General features: G+C 36.6%; 1 protein-coding gene across 3 annotated transcripts in view; it reads right to left on the bottom strand.

The window, feature by feature from the left end:
* Positions 1-27,459, bottom strand: part of ELP4 (elongator acetyltransferase complex subunit 4) — a 254,785-nt gene that overhangs the window by 181,316 nt on the left and 46,010 nt on the right. For all 3 annotated transcript variants that reach the window (XM_086340944.1, XM_086340945.1, XM_086340943.1), the window contains exon 4: positions 7,270-7,398. In XM_086340944.1, coding sequence (XP_086197070.1) covers positions 7,270-7,398 — 129 coding nt within the window. The remainder of the gene's footprint in view (positions 1-7,269; positions 7,399-27,459) is intronic.

The following is a 27,459-nucleotide window of genomic DNA, read 5'->3' as shown; positions in this document are numbered from 1 at the left end:
TGATTGACAGTATGCCATGCATTTATTTTTGTTTTCTAAATGTGTGAGCCCATTTCTTTCTATATTATTTATTTATGTGGTCGTGCTGGGTCTTTGTTTGGTGTGAGGGCTTTCTCTAGCTGTGGTGCAAGGGCTTCTCGAGGCTGTAGCTTCTCTTGTTGTAGAGCATGGGCTTCAGTAGCTGTGGCTTGCATGGGCTCAGTAATTTTTACGAAATATCATCCCATTTACAATAACATCAAAAACAATAAAATACTTAGAAGTAAATTTAACCAAGGAGGTGAAAGATCTCTATTATGAAAACTATAAGGCATTGATGAAAGAAACTGAAGAAGACACAAATAAATGGAAAGGTATTCCATGTTCATGGATTGTGGAATTAATATTGTTAAAACGTTAATACTACCAGAAGTCATTTATAGTAGTGGTCTCTAACATTTTTGGCACCAATGACCAGGTTTGTGGAAGACAATTTTTCCACAGACTGGGGCAGGTGAGGGAGGGATAATTTTGGGTTATTCAAGCATATTACATTTATTGTGCATTTTATTTTTAATCTAATGTCACCCGTGATATGACAGGCAGTACCAGCAGGCTGTGGCCTGGAGGTTGAGGACCCTTGATTCATAGATTCAGTACAATCCTTATCAAGATTCTAATGGCAATTTTTATAGAAGTAGAAAAAACACTAAAGACTGTCAAAAGCCACAGAAATTTTGAGAAAGAAGAACAAAGCAGGATGCAACACACTTCTTGATTTCAAGCTATATGATAAAGCTATATTAATCAGAACAGTATGATATTGACATAAAAACAAATAGAACACTGGAACACACTTGAAAGCCCAGAAATAAACCCAAGCATACATGGTCAACTAATGTTTGACAAGGTAGCCAAGAAGACTCAAAAAAGAAAAGACCTTTTGTTCAATAAATGGTATTGGGATAACTGGAAATTGAAATGTAAAAGAATGAAAGTGAACCCCTATATTACTCCACTCACAAAAATTAACTTGAAACACATTAAAGACTTACATGTAAGACCTGCAATCATGAAACTCCTAAAAGAAAACATAAGAATAAAACTCCTTGACATGGATCTTGGTAACATATATGGATCTGATACCTAGAGCATATGCAACAAACTAAAAAATAAACAAGTTGACTACATCAAACTAAAAAGTTTCTTTACAGCCAAAGAAAAAATCAACAAAGTGAAAAAATAATCTATGGACTGGGAAAAAGTTTTTGTAAGCCATGTATCTGTTAGGGGTTAATATCCAAAATGTATTTAAAAACTCATATAACTCAATAGTAAAGAAAAAAAAAACAATTAAAAAATGGAGAAAGGATCTGAATAGACATTTTTCCAAAGATGATACTAAAAAGGCCAACAGGTACATGAGAATATGCTCCACAACACTAGTCATTACAGAAATGCAAGCTAAAAGCGCAAGGCTAAGTTGCTAAGATAATTACTTCACGCCTGTTAGAACAGCCATCATGGGAAAGGTAAAGAGATAACAAATGCTGGCATGGATGTCCTGTGTTGGTGGGACTGTAAACTGGTGCAGTGGAAATACCATAGGATCCAGTAATTAAACTTCTGGGAATATATTTAAAGGAAATGAAAACACTAACTCAAAAAGGTATCTGCAACCCCAAGTTCATAGCAGCTTTATTTACAATAGTTAAAAAATGGAAACAACCTAAGTGTCAATTGATGGATAAATGAATAAAGAAGTTGTGATATATATATTGGAATGTTGTTTAGTCTTTAAAAAATGAGAAAATCCTGTCATTTGCAACAACTAGGATGGAACTTAGTGGCATTATGCTGAGCGAAATAGGTCAGACAGAAAAGGGCAAATGCTGTAAAATCTCACACGTGGAATCTAAAAGCAAATAAAATAGAAACTAACTTACAGAAAAAAGATTAGACGTTGGGTACCAAAGGTAGAGGGTAGTGGGAGGGGGAATTGGAGGAAGGTGGTTGAAAAGTAAATAAATGAAATAAGTACTATGGATATTTGTAAAGCCTCCTCAGATAACCATTTTGCCTTCAGTTCAGTTCATTTGCTCAGTCCTGTCTGACTCTTTGCAACCTCATGGACTGCAGCACGTCAAGCTTCCCTGTCCATCAGCAACTCTTGGAGCTTACTCAAATTCAAGTCCATCCAGTTGGTGATGCCACCCAACCATCTCATCCTCTTTCATCCCCTTCTCCTCCCACCTTCAATCTCTCCCAGAATCAGGGTCTTTTCAATTTAGTCAGTTCTATGCATCAGGAGGCCAAATCATTGGAGCTTCAGTTTCAGCATCAGTCCTTCCAAATGAATATTCAGGACTGATCTCCTTTAGGATGGACTGGTTGGACCTCCTTGCAGTCCAAGGGACTCTCAAGAGTCTTCTCCAACAACACAGTTCAAAAGCATCAATTCTTTGGCGCTCAGTTTTCTTTATAGTCCAACTCTCACATCCATACATGACTACTGGAAAAAATATAGCTTTGACTAGATGGACCTCTGTTGGCAAAGTGATGTCTCTGCTTTTTAATATGCTGTCAAAGTTGGTTATAACTTTTCTTCCAAGGAGCAAGTGCCTTTTAATTTTGTGGCTGCAGTCACCATCTGCAGTGATTTTGGAGCCCAAGAAAATAAAGTCTGTCACTGTTTCCCCATCTATTTGCCATGAAGTAATGGGACCAGATGCTATGATCTTAGTTTTCTGAATGCTGAGTTTTAAGCCAACTTTTTCACTTTCCTCTTTCACTTTCATCAAGAAGCTCTTTAGTTCTTCCTTGCTTTCTGCCATAAGTGTGGTGTCATCTGCATATCTGAGGTTATTGATATTTCTCCCGGCAATCTTGATTCCAGCTTGTGCTTCATCCAGTCCAGCATTTCTCATGATGTACTCTGCATATAAATTAAATAAGCAAGGTGACAATATACAGCCTTGACGTACTCCTTTCCCAATTTGGAATCAGTCTGTTGTTCCATGTCCAGTTCTAACTGTTGCTTCTTTACCTGCATACAGATTTCCCAGGAGGCAGGTCAGGTGATCTGGTATTCCCATCTCTTTCAGAATTTTCCACAGTTTATTGTGATCCACATAGTCAAAGGCTTTGGCGTAGTCAATAAAGCAGAAGTAGATGTTTTTCTGGAATTCTCTTGATTTTTCAATGATCCAATGGATGTTGGCAATTTGATCTCTGGTTTCTTTGCCTTTTCTAAAACCAGCTTGAACATCTGGAAGTTCACGGTTCATGTACTGATGAAGCCTGGCTTGGAGAATTTTGAGCATTACTTGGCTAGAGTGTGAGATGAGTGCAATTGTGCGGTAGTGTGAACATTCTTTGGCATTGCCCTTCTTCGGGATTGGAATGAAAACTGTTCTGTGGCGACTGCTGAGGTTTCCAAATTTGCTGGCATATTGAGTGTAGCACTTTCACAACATCATCTTTTAGGATTTGAAATAGCTCAACTGGAATTTCATCACCTCCACTAGCTTTGTTCGTAGAGATGATTCCTAAGGCCTACTTGACTTCACATTCCAGGATGTCTGGCTCTAGGTGAGTGATCACACCATCGTGGTTATCTTGGTCATGAAGATCTTTTTTGTATAGTTCTTCTGTGTATTCTTGCCACCTCTTCTTAATATCTTCTGCTTCTGTTAGGTCCATACCATTTCTGCCTTCTTTTTCTTTGGGATGGTTTTGATCACCTCCACCTGTATAGTGTTATGGACCTCTGTTAAGAGTTCTTCAGGCACATTGTTAAGTAGATCTAGTCCCTTGAATCTATTTGTTACCTCTACTGTGAATTCATATGGGATATGATTTAAGTCATACCTGGCTGGCCTAGTCTTTTTTCCCAGTTTTCTTTAGTTAAGCTGAATTTTGCTGATGATCTGAGCCACAGTCAGTTCCAGGTCTTGTTTTTTCTGACTGTATACAGTTTCTCCATCTTTGGCTACAAATAATTTAATCAATTTGATTTTGGTATTGACCATTTGGTGATGTACATGTGTAAAGTTCTCTCTCGTCTTGTTGAAAAAGGGTATTTGCCATGACTAGGGCATTTTCTTGGCAGAATTCAGTTGGTCTTTGCCCTGCTTCATTTTTTTCTCCAAGGCTGAACTTGCCCATTACTCCAGGACTCCAGGTATATCTTGACTTCCTACTTCTGCATTCCTATCCCCAAAGATGAATAGAACACTGTTTTTAGGTGTTAGTTCTAGGAGGTCTTTTAGGTCTTCATAGAACTGGTCAACTTCAGCTTCTTCAGCACCGGTGGTAGGGGCATAGACCTGGATTACTGTGATGTTGAATGGCTTGCCTTCGGAATGAACTAAGATCATTCTGTCATTTTTGAGGTTGCACCCAAGTACTGTATTTCAGACTCTTTTGTTGATTATGAGGGCTACTCTGTCTTCTATGGGATTCTTGCCCACAGTAGTATATATAATGGTCATCTGAATTAAATTTGTCAATTCCTGTCCATTTTAGTTCGCTGATTCCTAGGATGTCGATGTTTATTCTTACCATCTCCTGCTTGACCACATCCAATTTTCCTTGATTCATGGACCTAACATTCCAGGTTCCCATACAATACTGTTCCTTGCAGCATCAGATTTTACTTTTGTCGCCAGACACATCCACAACTGAGCATCGTATCTGCTTTGGCTCAGCCACTTCATTCATTCTGGGGCTTTTGGTAATTCTCCTCTGTTCTTCCCCAGTAGCATATTGGACACCTTAAGACCTAGGGGACTCATCTTTTGGTGTAATATATTTTTGCCATTTTATACAGTTCATGAGGTTCTCACGACAAGTATACTAGGATAGTTTGCCATTCCTTCCTCTAGGAGAACGTTTTGTCAGAACTCTCTGCTATAACCTGTCCATCTGGGGTGGCCCTGCACTGCATGGCTCATAGCTTCATTGAGTTACACAAGGCTTTACGGACAGTGGAAGAACAAAGAGACACGAAAGGCAAGGGAGAGAGGGAAAGGTACATCCAATTAAACACAGAGTTTCAAAGAATAACTTGGAGAAAAAAGAATGCCTTCTTTAATGAACAGTACTTAATAATAGAATAAAACAACTAAAGGGAAAGACTAGAGATCTCTTCAGGAAAATTGGAAACATCAATGAAGCATTCTGACCAAAGATGGGCACAATAAAGGAAAAAATTGTAAAGATCTAGTAGATGCTGAAGAGACCAAGAAGAGATGGAAAGAATACAGAGAAGAACTGTATATAAAAGATCTTAATGAACTGGATTACTACGATTGTATGGTTGGTCACCCAGAGCCAGACATTTTGGAGTGGGAAGTCAAGTGGGCCTCAAGAGCACTGTTGCTAATAAATCTAGTGGATGCAATGAAATTCCAGCAGAACTGTCCAAATCCTTAAAGGAGGATACCGTCAAAGTTTTGTATTCATTATGTCATCAAATCTGGAAGACCCAGCAGTGGCCACAGGACTGAAAAGGTCAATCCTCAGCCCAACTCCCAAGAATAGTAGTACCAAAGAATGTGATAACCACTGGACAACTGCACTCATCTCCCATTCTAGTAAGGTCATGTTTAAAATCTTGCATGCTAGGCTTCAGTATTATGTGAACCAAGAACTTCCAGATGTCCAAGGTGGTTACAGAAAAGAAAAAGGAACTAGAGATCAAATTGCCAACATTCCCTGGATTATACAGAAAACAAGGGAATTTCAGAAAAACATCTATCTCTGTTTCATCAACTGTGCTAAAGCCTTTGACTGTGTGGATCATGATAAACTGTGGAAAGTTCTTAGAGAGATGGAAATACCAGACCATCTTACCTGTCTTCTGAGAAACATGTATGCGGGTCAAGAAGCAACAGTCAGAAATGTGTATGGGAAAACTGATTGGTTCAAGGTTGAGAAAGGAGTACAACAGGGCTGTCTGCTGTCACCCTGTTTGTTTAACCTATATGCTGAGCATATCATGAGAAATGCCAGGATTGCCGAGTTAAAAGCCAGAATCAAGAGAGGCAGGAGAAACATCAACAATCTCAGATATGCGGATGACACCACTCTAATGGCAGAAAGCGAAAAGATACTAAAGAGCCTCTTGATGAGGGTGAAGGAGGACAGGGAAAGAGCTGGCTTAAGACGAAATATTAAAAAAACTAAGAACTCAGATGGTGGCTTCCAGCTCCATTATTGCATGACAAACAGAAGGGGAAAATGTGGAAATAGTGACAGATATCCTTTTCTCAGTCTCCAAAATCACTGCGGACGGTGACTGCAGCCATCAAATCAGAAGACGATTACTTTCTTGGCAGGAAAGCGATGACAAACCTAGACAATGTATGGAAAAGCAGAGACATTTCTCTGCTGACAAAGGTCCGTATAGTTAAGGCTAAGGTCTTCCCAGTGGTCACATGGGGTTGTGAGAGCTGGACTATAAAGAAGGCAGAACACAAAGAGTTGATGCCTTCAAACTGCGGTGCTGGAGAAGACTTCTAGGGAGAAGACTCTCCCTAGACAGCAAGGAGATCAAACCAGTCAATCTTAAGGGAGATCAACCCTAAATATTCACTGGAAGGACTGATGCTGGAGCTGAAGCTCCAGTATTTTGATCATCTGATGCGAACAGATGACTCATTGGAAAAGTCCCTGAGGCTGGGAAAGATTGAGGGCAGAAGGAGAAGAGATCGTCAGAGGATGAGATGGTTGGATGGCATCATTGATGCAATGAACATGAACTTGGGCAAACTCCGGGAGATGGTGACGGACAGGGAGGCCTGGTGTGCTGCAGTCCATGTGGTTGCAAGGAGTCAGACATGACTGGGTAACTGAACAATAATTATTACAGATATAATGTACATAATGATGACTGTAGCTAAAACTGTTGAATAATATATAGGAAAGCTAAGAGAGTCAATCCTAGCATTCTCATTACAAGGAGAAATATTTTTTCCTTTTTCTTTTCATTTTATCCATATGGGATGATGGATGTTAACTGAACCTACTATAGCAATCATTTCACAACTTATGTAAGTCAAACCATCATGCTGTAAACATTAACGTTATAAAGTAACATATGTCAATTATTTCACAATAAAATTTGGAAAAAAAAGTCATCTAGATAAGATACTCTACAAATAAGTAATTATTTAAATAAACAAATAAACATTGTATTGCATTTAAAGAGTAACAAGTATATCACAAGAGAGTCTATAAAATGAAAACAAATATATTTGCCAGTTTTGGAGAGAGTTATTGACTTGCCTCCATTTTGGGTAATAACTGGTAACGCCAAGCTATTTTCATCTTAATGTCAGGTTCCATTTTATGACTGCATACATCTTCATCACATTCTTTTTTATAGCTATCATCAATTAATGGTGCAGGAAGTTTCTAAGAAAACAGAATGACACATTATTAAGCATCTGTGGTTAAAAAAAAAGTGAAAATTTTCTTAAATCATAATATTACTACTTTCCAATGTATTAAAAATTGACACTTTAAAATTGACTCAAGCATGATATCATGACAATATCGATATTTCTACAGTAGAGAAAGAATTACACAGTATTAAATGTGAAATTTAACTTTTTACTAATGAACTAGAATTTGAAAAAAAATTCAAATTTTTATACTAGCAAAAATCAAATGCTGTTGCTAGACACTACAATCATCAAGAAAATCTTATACTCTTAAAGTTTAGAATTAGCACTTTTATGTTGTATGTAATTATTGTTAGGTTTGCCACAAGGTACAAATACAGCATGTGTGTAATCTGTCTACTGGTTTGTAATTCTAGAATTTAAAAAACCCATTCACCAAAATAATGGATGAAGTAACAACTAACAATAAAGACATTTATTTTGCCCATATCAAACATTAGTTTTGCACCTGCACGCCTATGACTCTAACTTTAACAATGAAAATAGAATTTAAAATCTCTGATTAAATGAAGAGACAAAGAATTCCCATTTTCCTTACTTAGAAGCTGACCTACAAAATGACCTACTGAGCGGCTACAAGAAAACATACGAAAACATTGTTTTGTGAAGAGTACACACGCTTTTTGGAGAAGGAAAACACAAGCAGTAATTTTGTTTTTTATCAGCTATAATCATAAAGTGAAGCATTTGGATTAGTAAACATAATCTTGTATGTCTTCATAAATTAGTGTAAGCTGCAATTTATACCTTTCAGGATTAAATTTACTTATACTTGTGACTCTGAGTGAACTCCGGGAGTTGGTGATGGACAGGGAGACCTGGAGTGCTGTGATTCATGGGGTCGCAAAGAGTCGGACACGACTGAGCGACTGATCTGATCTGATCTGATGCTTAAAATTGTGTCAACTAAAAATTATAGTAACCATCAGATATTTTAGAGTAATCTCCTAAAAGATCTTACAGTGGATTCACTCTATAATATATGCTAGTATTAGACACTGCTGCTGCTGCTGCTAAGTCGCTTCAGTCGTGTCCGACTCTGTGCGACCCCATAGATGGCAGCCCACCAGGCTCCCTCATCCCTGGGATTCTCCAGGCAAGAACACTGGAGTGGGTTGCCATTTCCTTCTCCAACGCATGAAAGTGAAAAGTGAAAGTGAAGTCGCTCAGTCGTGTCCAACTCCTAGCGACCCCGTGGACTGCAGCCTACCAGGCTCCTCCGCCCATGGGATTTGCTAGACTAGAGTACTGGAGTGGGTTGCCATTGCCTTCTCCACTAGTTGTATGATTAAAACTCTGAATATATCATACCTAGCAAAGCATTCATTTCTTACAAAACACAAAGTTACATTTTTTCCAATGGAAACAAATATATGTGTATAGTTCAACATAGCATAGAGGTTATAAGTTTGAATTTAGCAACCAGATTGTTCAGATTCAAATCCTGACTTTGCAGTAGAGCTGTATCTGTGGTTACCCTGACCACCTGTAGTACCTCTACATGTCTCCATTCAAAACTGGAAAAATGCAGATAGTAGTATTTACTTCATTGGTTTGTTGTAAGTAATAAATGAGCTAAAAATATAAATGCAAAGAATGGTACCTGCCACATGTCAAGCATTCAATAAATGTTTGATTATGAGAACTGAGTCAAATCACTGTCCTAACTTTAACTCAAAGCCACACATTTTGTATTGTCAATATTAGGTAGCATTTAGTATAAATATTCGGAGAAGGCAATGGCATCCCGGAGAAGGCAATGATACCCCACTCCAGTACTCTTGCCTGGAGAATCCCATGGACAGAGGAGCCTGGTAGGCTGCAGTCCACGGGGTCGCTAGGAGTCGGACACGACTGAGCGACTTCACTTTCACTTTTCACTTTCATGCACTGGAGAAGGAAATGGCAACCCACTCCAGTGTTCTTGCCTGGAGAATCCCAGGGATGAGGGAGCCTGGTGGGCTGCCATCTATGGGGTCACACAGAGTCGGACACGACTGAAGCGACTTAGCAGCAGCAGCAGCAGTATAAATATTTGTATTTTTTTCAATCTAAGGAACATTTGTAATAACAGTTATGACAAAGGTCATAACTCAACAACAAAAACATTAAAAAAATTTTTTCAAAAGAGACAGTGTGTATTTTTAAAATGTATACCACACTGTCTCTCGTTAGTTAAAATATATCAATCTGGAATAGAAATGTTCTAATATTAAGGTGTATAGTATTAAAGAACTAGACCTAAAATATTAGAGATCTCTTATTAATACGGCTAAGACATGTAAACAAGATGAGAGTATAAAAATAGGTGACCATTTCCTTATATATCTTATTAAATAGGCATCTACTCCTATGGTGGACATTTCACCATTTCAAAAACTTTTATAAGAGGAAAATTACAATGATTCTAATTTCAGTATTGATAAAATAGATGCTCATTTTCTAAAGAGGAAAATGTTCAAAATAGGTATAGAAAATACACTCTAACTAGTAACATTCATCTAAAGGTTATGTTTTAATATATAAATAATAAATATACATATATTAATATGTGCATATATTAAGTACTTTCAATTGAAATAAAATTCACATAAAACAAAATTTATTATTTTAAGTATTTTAAAGTGCAGTTGAGTGAATTTTAGAATATTAAGAGTTGTGCAACCATTACCACTATTTACTTTCAGAACATTTTCAATCCTCCCAAAAGAAACAGTACACTCATTCAGCAGTCACTACCCATTCCCCCCTCCTCCTAGTCCTCCAAATCGTTAATCTATTTTCTGTCCTATGGATTAGTCTAGTCCAGACAGTTAATTAAATAGAATTATATAACACATGACCTTTTGGATCTGGTTTATTTCACTTAGTGTGGTGGTTTCAAGGTTCATCCATTTGGCTGTATGTATTTCATTTTGTTTTATTACTGAATAATATTCCACTGATTGGATATATGTCACATTTGTTTATCTATTCATCAGTTGGTAGACATCTGGATTGTTTCTACTTTTTGGCTGTTATGACAAAGCAGCTATGAATATTCATGCCTGAGTTTTAATGTGAACATATATATCCACTTCTCTAGGATGTATACCTAGGAGAGGGTCATAGAGTAAATCTGTTAAACTTTTTCAGGAACTACAAAAATGTTTTCCATAATGGCTGTACCATTTTATATTCTTACCAACAATGTTTGAGGGTTCCAATATTTCTACATCCTAACATTTTTTCTTTCTTTATTGAAAAAATAGCTATCTTAGTAGGTGTGACATAGTATCTCATTGTAGTTTCGATTTACATCTGATGACTAATGATGTTGAGTTTCTTTTCATGTGTTAGTTTTGGACACTTGTATATCTTCTTTAGAAATATGTCTATATATACTTTGCCCACTGTTTAACTGGGCTCTTTACCTTGTTGAGTTATGACAATTCTTTATTTATTCTAGGTATTAGACCCTTATCGTATATATGATATGTTCTCACATTCTGTGGTTTTGTCTTTTCACTTTCTCACCAGTGTGTTTTGATGCAAAAATATTTTTTAATTTTGATGAAGTCCAATTTATTGTTTTTTTCTTTTGTTGCTTGTACTTTTGATGCTGTATTTAAGAAACTATTGCCTAACTCAAAGTCATAAAGATTTCCTCCTTTCGTTTTTTCTAAAGTTTTAGATTCAGGATCCATGGACAAGATGGCGGAGTAGAAGGACGTGCATTCATCTTCTGCAAAAACACCAAGATTGCAACTAGTGGCTGAACAACCATCGACAGGAGAACGTTGAATCACACCAAAAAAAAGATACCCTGCATCTAAGAGCAAAGGAGAAGCCCCACAAGATGGTAGGGGGGGCAAAATCGCTTTTAGAATCAAACCTCAGAACTGCCAGCAATGCTTGGAGGACACAAACAAAACCTTGTGCACACCACGACTGAGGGAAAGCAGCAGTGATCCCCACAAGGGATTAAGTCAGACCTGCCAATGAGTGTCTCCTGCAGAGGCATGGGTCAGCAGTGACCTGACTCAGGGGCAGGAGCTCTGGCTGCAGCAGACCTGGGAGGTGGGGCATGCGGCATGAGTCCGCCTGGAGGAGGTCGCCATTAGCGCCACTATAGAACCACAAATACATCACCCACAAACTGGAGAACAACTATACCAAAGAAGTTCTCACAATGCTGCCAAAGTTCTAGGGCCCACAACAGATTTTCTGACTTGGGGATTCAGCAAAAGGGCTGAGAACCCCAGGAAAACAGACTCTTGGAGAGCACAACAAAACCTTGTGTGCACCAGGACCTAGGAGAAAGGAGCTGCTGCTGCTGCTAAGTCACTTCGTCATGTTTGACTCTGTGTGACCCCATAGATGGCAGCCCACCAGGCTCCCCTGTCCCTGGGATTCTCCAGGCAAGAACACTGGAGTGGGTTGCCATTTCCTTCTCCAATGCATGAAAGTGAAATTACTATATAACACAGGGAGCTCAGCCTGGTGCTCTGCGATGCTAGAGGTGTGGGATGGGGGAAGGGGAGAGAGCCTCAAGAAGGAGGTATATGTGTATGATTATGGCTAATGCTCGTTGTTGTACACTGAAGCCAATACAACATTGTAAAGCAATTTTCCTCCAATTTAAAAATAAATTAAAAAAAGATAAAAAAAAAAAAAAGAAAAGTGAAAGGGAAGTCGCTCAGTCGTGTCCGACTCCTGGCGACCCCATGGACTGCAGCCTACCAGGCTCCTCTGTCCATGGGATTTTCCAGGCAAGAGTACTGAATGGGGTGCTATTGCCTTCTCTGGGAGAAAGGAGCAGTGATGCCATAAGAGACTGAGCCAGACTTGCCTGTGAGTGTCTGGGAGTCTCTGGTGGAGGTGTGTGTCAACAGTGGCCTGCTGCTGGGTCAGGAGCACTGATTACAAAGGTCCTGGGAGCCCAGTGTGTTGGTGTAAGTTCTTTTGAAGGAGGACCCATTACCACTATTACCCCTACTATAGTTTGGCCTAAGGCCAAACTATAGGGAGGGAACACAGCCCCACCCATCAGCAGAAAATTGGATTAAAGATTTACTGAATATAGCTCCACCCACCAGAGCAAGACCCAGTTTTACCCACAGCCTGTCCTTCCCAAGGAAGGACATAAGCTTCTTGTTCTCATCCATCAGCGAGCAGACAGAATGAAAACCACAACCACAGAAAACCAACCAGACTGATTACACAATCACAGCCTTGTCTAACTCAATGAAACTATGAGCTATGCCATGTGGGGACACCCAAGATGGAGGGGTCATGGTGGAGAGTTCTGACAAAACAAGGTTTAATGGAGAAGGGAATGGCAAACCACTTCATTATTCTTGCCTTGAGAACCCCATGAACAGTATGAAAAAGCAAAAAGATATGACACTGAAAAATGAACTCCCCAGGTCAGTAGGTGCTCAATATGCTACTGGAGAAGAGTAGAGAAATAACTACAGAAAGAATGAAGAGACAGAACCAAAGTGAAAACAACCCACAGTTGTGGACATGACTGGTGATGCAAGTAAAACGTGATGCTGTAAAGAACAATACTGCATAGGAACCTAGATTGCTAGGTCTATGAATCAAGGTAAATTGGAAGTGTTCAAACTTCCAATGGAAGTTTGGCAAGAGTGGAGATGGCAAGAGTGAACATCAACATTTTAGGAATCAGTGAACTAAAGTGGACTGGAATGGGTGAATTTAATTCAGATGACCATTATATCCACTACGGTGGGCAAGAATCCCTTAGAAGAAATGGAGTACCCCTAACAGTCAACAAAAGAGTCTAAAATGCAGTATTTGGGTACAGTCTCAAAAATGACAAGATGATCTTCGTTTGTTTCCAAGGCAAATTATTCAATATCACAGTAATCCAAGTCTAAGTCCCAACCATTAATGCTGAAGAAGCTGCAGTTGAACGGTTCCATGAGGGCCTATAAGACCTTCTAGAACTAACACCAAAAATAGATATCCTTTTCATCCCAGAGGACGGGAATCCAAATGTAGGAAGTCAAGAGATATCTTGAGTAACAGGCAAGTTTGGCCTTGGAGTATAAAATGAGGTAGGTCAAAGGCTAACAGAGTTTTGCCAAGAAATGCACTGGTCATAGCAAACACCCTCTTCCAAAAATACAACAAGACAACTCTACACATGGACATCACCAGATGGTCAATACTAAAATCAGATTGATTATATTATTTGGAGCTGAAGATGAAGCTCTATATAGTCAGCAAAAACAAGACCAGGCGCTGACTGTGGCTCAGATCATGAAGCCAATTTGGCTCCTTATCGCCAAATTCAGACTTAAATTGAAGAAAGTGGGGAAAACCACTAGACCATTCAGGTATGACCTAAATCAAATCCCTTACAATTATACAGTGGAAGTTATATATAAATTCAAGGGATTAGATCTGATAGAATGCCTGAAGAACTATGGACAGAGGTTCATAACATTGTACAGGAGGCAGTAATCAAAACCATTCCCAAGAAAAGTAAAAGCTAAAGGTAAAATGGTTGTCTGAGGAGGCCTTACAAATAGCTGAGAAAAGGAGAGAAGCGAAAGGCAAAGGAGAAAATGAAAGATATATCCATCTGAATGCAGAGTTCCAAAGGATAACAAGGAGAGATATGAAAGCCTTCCTCAGTGATGAATGCAAAGAAATAGAGGAAAACAATAGGATGGGAAAGACTGGAGATCTCTTCAAAAAAATCAGAGATTCCAAGGGATCGTTTCACACAGAGACAGGCAAAATAAAGGACAGAAACTGTATGGACCTAAAAGAAGAAGATACTGAGGTGGGAAGAATACACAGAAGAACTATACAAAAAAGATCTTCATAACCCAGATAACCACGATGGTGTGATCACTCACCTAGAGCCAGACATCCTGGAGTTCAAAGTCAAGTTGGCCTTAGGAAGCATCAGTATGAACAAAGCTCAGTTCAGTTCACTTAAGTCACTCAGTCGTGTCCGACTCTTTGCAACCCCATGGACTGCAGCATGCCAGGCTTCCCTGTCCATCACCAACTCCCAGAGCTTACTCAAACTCATGTCCATCGAGTCAGTGATGCCATATAATTCCAGGTGAGCTATTTCAAATCCTAAAAGATGATGCTGGAAAAGTGCTGCATTGTATATGCCAGCAAATTTGGAAAACACAGCAGTGGCTACAGGACTGGAAAAGGTCAGTTTTCATTCCAATCCCAAAGAAAGGCAAACTACCATGTCAAAGAATGTTCAAACTACCACACAACTGCACTCATCTCACATGCTAGCAAAGTAATGCTCAGAGAAAGCAAAGCTAGAGAATTCCAGAAAAAACATCTACTTCTGCTTCATTTACTACGCCAAAGCCTTTGACTATATGGATCACAACAAACTGTGGAAAATTCTTCAAGAGATGAGAATACCAGACCACCTTACCTGCCTGCTATGAAACCTGTATGCAGGTCAAGAAGCAACAGTTAGAACCAGACATGAAACAATAGACTGGTTCAAAATTGGGAAAGGAGTACATCAAGGTTGTATATTGTTACCCTGCTTATTTAACTTATATGCAGAGTACATCATGCAAAATGCCAGGCTGGATGAAGCACAAGCTGGAATCAATATTGCTGGGAGAAATATCAATAATTTCAGATATGGAGATGATACCATCCTTATGGCAGAAAGTGAAGAGGAACTGAAGACCCTCTTGATGAAAGTGAAGAGGAGAGTGAAAAAGCTGGCTTAAAACTCAACATTCAATAAATGAAGATCATGGCAACTGGTCCCATCACCTCATGGCAAATGGGGAAACAATGGAAACAGTGAGAGGCTTTACTTTCCTGGGCTCCAAAATCACTGCAGATGGTCACTGCAACCATGAAATTAAAAGTTGCTTGCTCCTCGGAAGAAAAGACATGACTAACCTAGACAGCATATTAAAAAGCAGAGACATTACTTTGCCAACAAAGGTCCATCTATCAAAGCTATAGTTTTTCCAGTAGTCATGTATGGATGTGAGAGTTGGACTATAAAGAAAGCTGAGTGCCAAAGAATTGATACTTGTGAACTGTGGTATTGGAGAACTCTTGAAAGTCCATTGGACAGCAAGGAGATCAAACCAGTAAATCCTTAAGGAAATCAGTCCTGAGTATTCACTGGAAGGCGTGACGCTGAAGCTCCAGTACTTTGGCCACCTGACTTGAAGAACAGACTTATCGGAAAAGACCCTGATGCTGGGAAAAATTGAAGGCAGGAGAAGGGGACAACAGAGGATGAGATGGTTGGATGGCATCACCAACTCAATGGATATGAGTTTGAGCAAGCTCCATGAGTTGTTCATGGACATGGAAGCCTGATGAGCTGCAATCCACGGGGTCACAAAGAGTCGGACATGACTTAGTGACTGAACTGACTGACTGACCAGCTGAAAGGGTGTGAAATTACCACCCCAGTGCATCTAGGAGCCAGAGGATTGAACTTGAGAGGCGTATTCTTGGGCCTGAAAATCTTTTGAAATTGCTTTGTTAAATTTAGACCTGCTTGGGATACATCAGCCATTCCTTCTTTCTGATTTCTCTCTTGGATTTGAAATGTTTTTCCTACGCCTGTCCCACCACTGTACTATGGAGCCACCTAACTTGCCTGGTTTCACATGTTCAGTCAGCACTGGTTATGGGGTTGGACTAAATGTTTTTTGCATGAGAGAAGGACATGTATTCCTGGCGAGGGGTGGGGGGGGGCGGGCGGAGGGGAGGGCTGGGAAACACAAACATTCAGTCTATAACTGTCTGGCACACAGTAAGCATTCAGTAAATGTTTGAGGGTGTGATAAATGATGGCTAACAAATCTGTTTCCAATCATTCTGCAATTTCTGAACTTAGATTTTTAATGGCCTTCTGGATATTCTACCTGAATGTTCAACTATATGTCAAACTCAAAGTATATAAGAAGTCAGGTTATTGTTTTTCATTCTTCTTTCCTCCCTTTCTGTCAGCTCTTCCTCCTCCTTGCTTTCTCTACAATTTCCTTAGTTAATTCCCTCTCCTGGCTCAGAGCAGCATGTAGCAATAGGGCTCTCAGTTGACTCTTAAGTATCTCAGAAAGAAGATATGATTGTAGCTTGTACCTTCTTTCATACTGTTCTCTTACAAAGTGGACAACGTGTGCTAACCCAGTAAGTCCTGAGCTTCTCTACCTCTGAGTCTTTATTATTGGTGTTTCCTTTGCTTAATGTTGTTGTTTAGGGGTTTTCTTAATCTAGTAATCTGTATATTTGGATATCCAATAAAAACTCATTTGATAGAAAAGAAGAGCATAATTTATAATAGCAGGGAATATAAGTTAACTCATTAAAATCAAACAATTTCATTAAATTAACAGTAAAATTAAGGGAATTAGTTCAAAACAATATAGAAAGGAAATGCCATGAGTAGGCTGCAAATCCATGAACTTGAAGATAGTAAGGGAAATTATCAACAACAAAGGACAGAGGGAAGAAAGTAAGAAGAAGAAGAAGAATTCTGGCAAGCTTTTTCATATGAACTGCTGAGCTGAATCTAAAATTTAATCAGAAGTGCCAAAGACCTATAGTAGCCAAAACAACTTTAAAAAGAAGAAAGTTAGGACTTAAAATACCTAATTTCAAGACATAAAAACAGAAAGATGAAGTCCATTTAAGATAGACGTATGATTCAATGGAACAGAAAAGAAAGTTAGGGAAGAGACTCAGATATTTTTTTTTAACTGATTTTCTACACAGATGCCAAGGCAATTTAATAGAGACAGGATAACAACAAATTCTTAGGAAACAACAGAGGAGAAAATAGTGGTTTTAGGTATTCCAGGAATCAGCAAACTGGTTGGGCCAAATCCAACCAGTCACCTGTTTTTGTAAACAAAGTTTTATTATAACATAGTCATCCTCCTTTGTTTAGGAACTGTCTGCCTTAGTGATACAATAGCAGAACTGAGTAGTTGTAACAGAGACCATATGGTCTGCAAAGCTAGAAACATTTACTAACTTGTCCTTTAAAGAAAAGTTTGCTGACCTCTGAGTGATTCAAATTTTTCTTAAATAGGACAAAAACATAGCATGAAATATACTGAACTTTAAAAATGTTTTTCAAATGATACTGTTAAGCAAACAAAGAAGCAAGCTATAGATTGGGAGTAGATATTTGCTAAACACTTTGGCTCAGACGGTAAAGCGTCTGCCTGCAATGCAGGAGACCCGGGTTCAATTCCTGGGTCAGGAAGATCGCCTGGAGAAGGAAATGGCGATCCACTCCAGCACTCTTGCCTGGAAAATCCCATGGACGGAGGAGCCTGATAGGCTACAATCCATGGGGTCACAAAGAATCGGACACAACTGAGTGACTTCACTTCACTTATCTGATAAAGAATTATACCCAGAATATAAAAGAATACACAACTCAATGACAAAAATGCAAATAGTCCAATAACAGGTGGACAAAAGAGTTGAACAGACACTCTACCAAAAGATATAAGGATGGCAAACACAAGAAGACACTCGATATCATTAATGATTGTTATTGCTGTTCAGTTGCTCAGTCGTGTCCGACTCTGTGACCCCGTGGACTGCAGCATGCCAGGTTTGCCTGTCCTTCACTATCTCCCAGAGCTTGCTCAAACTCGTGTCCATTGAGTCGATGATACCATCCAATCATCTCATCCTCTGTCGCCCCTTTCTCCTCATGCCCTCAACCTTTAGTGATTAGGAACATGCAAATTAAAACCACGACGAGTTATCACTATATGTGCACTGGAATTGTTAACATAAAATTAAAAAAATGGTCACACCAACTGTTAAAAAGAAAGCAGGCAGCTGGAATTCTTACACACCACTGATAAATCTAAACTGCACAGCTACTTTAGAGAAGAGTTTGGAAATTCTCTAAAAAGTGAATATTCACTTTCAATATGATCCAGCAATTATCTTCTTAGGTATCTGCCAAAGAGAAATGAAAACATGTCCATACAAAGACATGTACATGGATGGTCACAACTTCATTTAACAGGCAACAGGGAAAACCCAAATGTCCATCAACTGGTAAATGGCTAAAAACGTTAGAGGAACAAACTCTACTGATACATGTAAGAATATGGTTAATCTAAAAATCATTATGTTAAATGAAAGAAGCCAGATACAAAACATTATATACCGCATGATTCCACACATGTGAAATTCTAGTCAAAGCAAAATATTAAGATGGTAAGCAGACTAGAGGTTACTAGTGGCCAAGAGATAGACTGCATCAGATATTTCAGTAACACTGGATTTTAAATGACAAGGAAAAAAATGTTTTCAAAATATGAGGAAATCTGATATTAAGCCTGGAATTTTCCATCCAGGAAAATTATCTATTAACTCTAAGCATAAAATATGTTTTAAAAAGGCATACAGTGTTTCAAAAGCTTACCCATCACCAACTTTCCTGAAGAAAATAATCTGAAGATACAATTCAGCAGTATAAAAAAGAAATGAGGTAGAAAGTGTAAAAATTAAAAACTGGTAACACCTTTTAATGAAGGCATTATTAGACATATTGTTAGACACATTTTTCATTAAACATGAAATTTCAAAAAATATGTTTTATTTAATGTACCTTTTAGAATGGCTGTTATAAAAAAGATGAGGGGTAACAAGTTCTGGGAAGGATGTAGAGAAAAGGGAATGGAGAAAAGGGAACGCTTGTGAACTGTTGGTGGAAATGTAAATTGGTGCAGCCACTATGGAAAATGCTATGGAAGTTCCTCAGAAAATTAAATATAGAACTATCATATGATCCAGCAATCCCACTTCTAGGTGTGTATCTGAAGCAGATGAAATCATATGAAGAGATACCTGTACCTCCATTTTCACTGCTGCATTTTTTACAATAGTCAAGGCATAGAAACAACCTAAGAATCTATCAACAGATGAATGAAGAAAATATCATATATATATATATATAACATTACTCAGCCATTAAAAACAATAAAAGGAAATTCTCCCATTTGGGACAATATGGTGGACTTGAGGGCATCCTGCTAAGTGAAATAAGTCAGATGGAGAAAGATAAATGCTATATACACTGATTTAGATGAGGGATCTAAAATATATGACCTTACAAACATAGAGAACAGACTGGCGGTTGTCAGAAGCAGGGGAACGGGCGACGGTGATCAAAAGGTACAAGTTTCCAGCTATAAGATAAATAATTCTGTATGTGATAAATGTATAGCAGGGTGACTATAGTTAACAACACTGTATAATTGAAAGCTGCTGAGAAAGTAGATCTTACAAGTTCTCATCACAAGAAAAAATTCTAAATGTGAGGTTATGGACATTAACTAAACTTGTTCTGCTATTATTCTACAATACATACATATATCCAATCATTACATTGTACACCTTAAAATAATAAAGCTACATGTCAATTACATCTTAATAAGACTGTTAGGGAAAAAAGAACTGCTGGGAAGAGAATAAAAAGCAGAACAAGAAAGCAAAGGACTAAACATGAAGAAATGAAAGGAACTAAAAATATGACATGATACTGAGCAACTGAAGGAATATAAAATATGAAATCCATTTTCCTGTTCCCTTCAAATGAAAAATGAGTGATTTAAAGATATACCTAAAATGATATTTTTGGAAAAAAAGAAATACTCTGGTCTTTTTGCTTTCTATTATTCAGAAATTTCTGTTAAGAGTTTACATACAATATGTTGTTTTATTTGTAAGCCCTAACATTTTTGCAGTGTGCCATCATCGATCTACCCTGCTTGAATCACTGACCCTAACAGAGATGATCACTGTATCTGTAATCTCTACCATTTGTTGCAATGCCTGTATCTAATCAAACAAAAAATTTGATTGATGTTTTGATAAAATGTCTATTTTGAGAGAATGCGAAGAATAAGCTCTTTAATAATCAAATATTATAGCCATCAATCACAGATCAGCATCCACCCTCATTATTTTTGAAAATCCCCAGTCTTGATTTCTAACGCAGTGCACCAACAGAACACAATGTATGGCTGTTATATCTTTGCTTCCTAAGAGAAAGAATATCTCATATTTGGTTCTTTTTCACAATGTGGTACTTACAGTTCCCATGTATTTGGAAACGAGGATCATAAACATCAATAAATAAAAATAAAAAGCAGGCATCATAAGTTCCACACAGAAGACAGAATGGAAAGTATAAAATATCTTTTTTAATCAAATACATTAAGTTAGAAAATTAATATAGAAATTGGCAATACTTTCAGACAAAAAGAACTGTTTACTCTATTTTTAAAAAAAGCTATAAGAAACAAAATTATAACAAACTTGCAATACCAAAGTATACTCTAGCATTTTATATTTTATTTTTTTACCAGAAACATTTATCCTTATCCATAAGATGCTGTAAATATATTTCTTCCCCTTTTCAATTCATGTCATTTTGTGCTTACTGCTTTATTATTTTGTGGTCTTTGTTTTGGCAGATGCACAAGCAAAATCTGATTCCAACAGTTTGACCCTTCTCACTTTTTATGTTCTCTAGGGCATAATAAAACCCAAGATACAATCCCTCAGCAGTTAATGAAGCTTAACCTCCCACCCTCTTAATTACCAATGCATTACACCAACTATGGGCATCATACTCCTCTCTAAGCTATTTTACAATTCAGCAGAAGTACTACTGAGCTATTATGTAGCAACATAATCCATGCAGCATGAGAAATCCTTCTTAAAAATAAAATCTTTTGATCCTTGCAGGTTTTGGTAACTGTATAATTAATACTACTTAAGCATTATCCATGTATCAGTAAGTATATTACTTTATTGATTTATGGGGGGTTTTGGAGGAAATATTTATTTTCTGAAAGTTTGAAAGAGATACAAATCCAAAGATATTACTGATTATCATAATCTAAATAAAAACATAGTCTAAATATCAAACTGGATATTTACAAATTAAAGGTATGTTCTCCACATTATCTTCATTTAACTATTCAAAACTATGGGGGGAGGAGTGACTTTAATTGTTAAAAGCATTCAGAAATGTAAATTAATGGAATAAGTCAGAAGATCTTGGGGTGTAGTTGATGCTACACTGTAAAGTTTTTAAACTCACAAATTTTAAGATTAGCAATTAGTGAATTATCTTGTACCAAACTAAATGCAGTACCTATTAGGGAATATCTTGGTGCGATTTCAGATATTATTTATTGGATATAAATTTAGCAAAATTACAGATATTACAAGAATGGTGAAAATCACTTTCATATCAGCATACTAAACTCCCAAGGATAAGCGGACAAAATTGATGTCTGTGATTTGGAAACTACATTAATTATATGAATCTGAAAAATAGAAAATGAAACCACTGGGATCAGAGCAGTGTCTTGATACTCTTCCACTGATACTTATCACGTTATCATCCTTATCTTTATCATGTTTCTTTTTAACATTTGAACCACAAATGTGCTGAGAAGACTGGAAAAATCTCTCAATTTGCTTGGCTAAGACAAAGGGAAGGAGAAGGATACATGAAGAACAGAAAATGGAAGTCTACACTACAAGTATTCAGAAATGAAGAGAAAGCTGCACTAAGTGAAAATAATTTCAATTAAATGCAGATAATAATAATTAAGAAATATTACATTCTAAATAATCACATTTTTAGGAGTACCAGTCATAGAAGGATCTCAAAGCGTTTCGACATGTATTAACCCCTGAGTTCTACTGCAATCGAATAGTGAGAATGGGAAGATGAGGTACACATGAATTTAAATTCCTTATCTAGGTTCTAGCAGTATGCTTGGTGATACATAAATAGTACTTCTAGTCTTAACCAAAGCAGTTGGAGGTTTCAACACTGTCTATTGATGCTATTGACCAAAAGGAGTTTAAAAGGAAATGCACTGAGTTTCTTGGCATTCTAATATTAGCTTCCATAATTATTTTCTCACATATATAAAAAAAATAACTGCCAGGCTGTTAAGAACAAGTCTCTATGAGGTCTATATTAGTTTTATCAATTTTTCTTAATACATCAATTTAGATACAGAATTTATGACTTTATAAATCAACATGTAAGATCTATATTACATACTCCTTCAAAACAGTCTCTTTACTTCAGACTTCTTAAGAAGAAAGCTTAAAATAAAAATTTCATGCTTTTAGTTACAGCGAAGAGAGATTGCACTGCTGGAAGCTATTAATATTTTTATTCATAAAAATTGGAGTTTTCCTTTCTAGACTTTTTTTACAAAGTCAAGTTTACATATTCAAAGTTGTCAATGTTTAATCTAGCTCTGACTGTACAACCAATAAAACTCATACCCAGAGATATAAGTTAAAGTGAAGAGAGTTCCTAATTAGGTAACTAGTATTGTTAAAAATGTGAACTTCTCTGTGTGTGTATATGTGTTAGGTATGTGTGTATACATAAGTGTGCATATGTATATTTTTACCTATATTATGTTCCTACTTAGAGAAAGAATAATGAACGGTGAACAATGTAGTCCTTACAATAGGACATATCTTAATTACAATACATTTTGTGAATTGTTTTAAAAAGTAGACTAAATGCTCCACTTAATCACTGTATTAACAGGTTTAGCTAGTGAGATCATATGTAGTAACTCCTTTCAGTAAATGTTTACTGTATAAGAGTGCATATCAACCCATTTTGATATGCAGGAGTCCAACTCCAAGCAGGAGTCACAATACTCGTATCAGATAAATTAGACTTTAAAACAAAGGCTGTGAAAAGAGACAAAGAAGGTCACTACATAATGATCAAAGGATCAATCCAAGAAGAAGATATAACAATTATATAATATATATCCACCCAACATGGGAGCATCGCAGTATGTAAGACAAATTCTAACAAGTATGAAAGGAGAAATTAACAATAACACAATAATAGTGGGAGACTTTAATACCCCACTCACACTTATGGATAGATCAACTAAACAGAAAATTAACAAGAAAAAAAAAAAACAAACATGTATCTATAAAGTTCACTAAAGCAAAGCACAGTAAAATGAGGTATGGCAATAAAAGGCGTTAAATTTATCAAATAAAGAGCAAACAGAAAGCATCTGTAAAAATTGCTAGACTGGATGGTGTCGACAATACGAACTATTTTTTTTTTCCATCTCATGTCTTTTTCCCCTCAGTCTTCTGATCATTTCTGTTTTTCTTTATCCTGGCCTGACATTACCATCATTATAATGTCTTCAAAAGTTCAGGAATGTATCTGACAGCTTGGTGTTGAAGTGGGCATTCCAGGAAAAGATAGGTAGGATCTAGCTACTATACTGTTTTAAAGCTACTGCTATTTCACCATAACCCAAAATACCCATATTTGGAAAGAGTTAACTTTTCATCATTATTTTAAGATTGATATTGCCAACACAACAACTGAAATAAAGGCATAAATTTTCAAAAAAAAAATAAACAAAATAAAATCAACCCATTTTAAGAAAACATGATATATGAAAATCTACATTGAGCAAACAAAGTTATATAATAGTAAGTTACTTTCTTCTCCTTTAAGTATTAAATGCCTTTACTGAATATAAACTAAATCCTAAAAACTGTTAGTGTAACTAAAACATTCCTAAATATAGCTATTTTAAAAGTTAAGAAAGTGACAATCATAATTATTTATTAAATCAAGATCACAGAATCTTTACACTGTTGGAAAAGAAATACTTCAAAGTTTATGGATATCTATTGTCAAAGAAATGTCAGTTAGGAACAGAATCAGGCATTATCTTCATTTAAAGGGTCCTGATCAGTTAAATTCCTAACTCAGAAGCACACAAGTGACTAGTTTTATTTATTTGATATTATATATTTTTAATTTTTTTCAGAATAAACAAAACTATGGAAAATGTCGCAAACAAAAATCTTTAGGGTATTGTGGGCTCTAAATGAAACGATATAATTTTATTTTTATTAAAATGTGAAAATTATTTTCTGTAGTATATTTGGTTTTAGTAGAACAGAACTCATTCTCTTTTTGTTCATTGACTACTGAGAAGTAGAAGTAACTAAGAGCATAAAATAGGTTTTTAAAAATTCTATAGCACCCTGTATGTTATAGTCTATTTTAAAAGATAAACGTGAGAAGTACACTTCATAGTTTCAGATTTATTTTCTACTTCAAGTCTTCATTTTAATACTCTCTATCCTGTTTTTGAAATCTAGCAGACTTTTAGACTCAATGTATGCACCCACAATCAGCACATTTCAAATGCCTGTGATTTCATTAATATGTTCCATAATGTGAAAAGATGGATGTGAGGAACTAAGGCTTTCTGCAATTGCCTGTCAGTTTCTGATAAACAAAACTTAAATCAGAAGAGAAATACTGAAAGATTCACCCCAACACTAGCTGGAGAAATAGCCCTATTTTGGGGGGGTGTTTTCAACAGTAGAGTTATCCTTTTATACATAATAAATCTTCACAGACTGTCTATTTAATTTATGATCCTTGATGGTATACTGCCTCTCTACTCCTATGGTGTCCTTTAATGTTTCATTAAATGGGACAGCATGTTAATTTGGGAGGCTGATTTTCTTTTAGTTTGAATGGCTCTGGTTTTCAAGTCATTTATCCCCCTCAAAAGAATTGAATTCTTTCCCTTCTGAATACTTTTTCAGAAAAAGTAATCAGAAGAAAAGTGAACCCTCTTTCTAATATTCTCAATATTGACTTTGTATGACTTCTTTTCCAAGAATGATAAAAGGCTCCTATATTACAGTTCCAAGATTTAAACATTTCTTTGAGTATAGCAAAACCATCAAGTATTCACAACCATCCATTTTTTATGGGTTCAAAATAAAATTTTTGAAAGTAAATGTGAAGCCTGGAATAGATGCTTTAAGATTCAGAAAGCAAAAACCTCAGATATTTAATTCTGATTTGGAACTCCAGAATACGGTAGGCAGATATTATTACTATTTTAATATGAAAGGTTAAGTGACTTGTGCAAGGTCCTGAAGCTAGTTAAGTAGCCACACAGAAATTAAAATCTAAGCTCAGATTTCAATTATAATTCATCTTCTTGAGGGTAAATATCCTGTTACAGAGTGTGGCATTTTACTATATAACTTAGGCCACTTTTCTGCATGCAAAATTCCTTTCTTTTGTTGACTTAAGCACAAACATCAAGGCCAACTGTGTGTTCATTCCAACGTTATACCAAAAATGTTCTCAAGAGCCAGTGACAGAGAGGTGGGTTTATTTTCTTTTATATTTTTATCTTATCTTTGATTTCCTCGTTGGAAAATAAGGCACATGCCATCTTTTAAAAGCTGGCTACAAATGTAGGTCACTGGAAGCAGTACTGAGCCTTTGCATGTTTTTTCTTAGTCTTTTTAATTTGCCAAAGAAGCTGTAACTGTGGCTGCCAGGGGAGAACTCAGAATTTTAAATAAGCTCTCACAAGTAGCTAGGGAGGGATTAAAAAAGAGTGAAGCCCTAGGGTCAAACAGCAAATTTCCGGCTCTACTAGCACTTCAGACTCGTAAGCACTGAAAAGCATATAGTCTGATAATTTTCTCAACAAATAAAATGTTGACAAAGAAGAGAAGGGAACATATTCTGATTATAGCTCAGCCTTCAAAGATATTGTAATATTTGTCCTTATATTATGAACAAAGGTATACAGTGATAAGCTAGTTTTGATAAGACACACATTAAATATTATATAGGCTAGAAAAAGTTAAAAAATGTGTGGGAAAGTGTGTAATGTATAAGGTGTTGAGCATGCATAAAGCTTGCCAAGTAGAATACAGAAGGGCCAGAAAAAACTTTTTAATTATTTATACCATTATATGTTACTTCTGTTCTGAATCATAAAACTACAACTTGGAGATGAGCATAAATTAAAAAAATGCTCAATGATAAATTTGGTCAACCAAAGGATGTTTCTTAACTTCATTTTTATACCTGTTTCAATTTTTGGCACTGAAAAAAAGCATAGGTTGGATCCGAGACATTTTTGTATTCGCCATACTCAGGAAGACCAAATAGTATTACAATGTATTAAGAGCAAACTGACCACTCACTAGATTTCTAATTTATGTTCCATGATCAGTAAATAACAGATGGATGGCAAACAGACTTAATCATGACACCAAACTGAGAGAAGGAAAAGAAATCTTTTTATCAGTAACTCAAACATTAAATTGTTTAGCAAATAATACTGCTTTGCGAAAGTTAAAGTTGCTCAGTCATGTCCAACTCTTTGCAACCCCATGTACCATACAGTACATGGTAATACTCCAGGGCACAATACTTAAGTGGGTAGCCATTCCCTTCTCCAGGGGATCTTTCCAACCCAGGGATTGAACCCAGGTCTCCCACATTGCAGGTGGATTCTTTACCAGCTGAGCTACCAGGGAAGCCCAATACTGCTTTATCTAACTCTAAATCAACGCCTCTGGTCTCAATTAAAACCAAGGAATCAAATAAAGGAAAAGACACTAGGTATAATAAATAAGATCTTAAATTAGTTCAATATTTGAGTAAAGAGCTGATATTTTGAGGTTTAAAATAATGCTTTTAAATGATCAAGATACAAGTTTAACTTTTACTTATGGATTAAAAGACCGTAAGAGAGAATTCTGAAGATGTTAAACTAAATTTTCACACTTCATTACTTTGTTACCAAGTGAAAAAGTGACCAAAGTATTTTATTATATTAATTCATCAAATATGAATAAAGTTTATTTTAAATGAACTGAAACTCACTCCATGATTTATGATTATTATAAATAATCATTTTCAATTATTAAAGACTTTCTCAATAGCAAATATGGGAAGTTTCATCATAATTGATATTAAATTTGAAATATTTATTGACCAACACGTTTGATGTTAAAAAAATATCATATGCCGTGGGCCTTTTCTAAACATTAAGGTAGGTGGGGTACTCCTGATGGAAAGCATGTACTTTCCCTGCGTACACACTAAAACATACAACTTTGAAGCTTCTTACATGCA

The sequence above is a fragment of the Bos grunniens genome, chromosome 15, assembly GCF_055505025.1.
Source record: "Bos grunniens cultivar Pamir isolate PY7600 chromosome 15, Bosgru_T2T1.0, whole genome shotgun sequence".
Classification (NCBI taxonomy): domain Eukaryota; kingdom Metazoa; phylum Chordata; class Mammalia; order Artiodactyla; family Bovidae; genus Bos; species Bos grunniens.
This window is presented reverse-complemented; position numbering and strand designations above follow the sequence as displayed.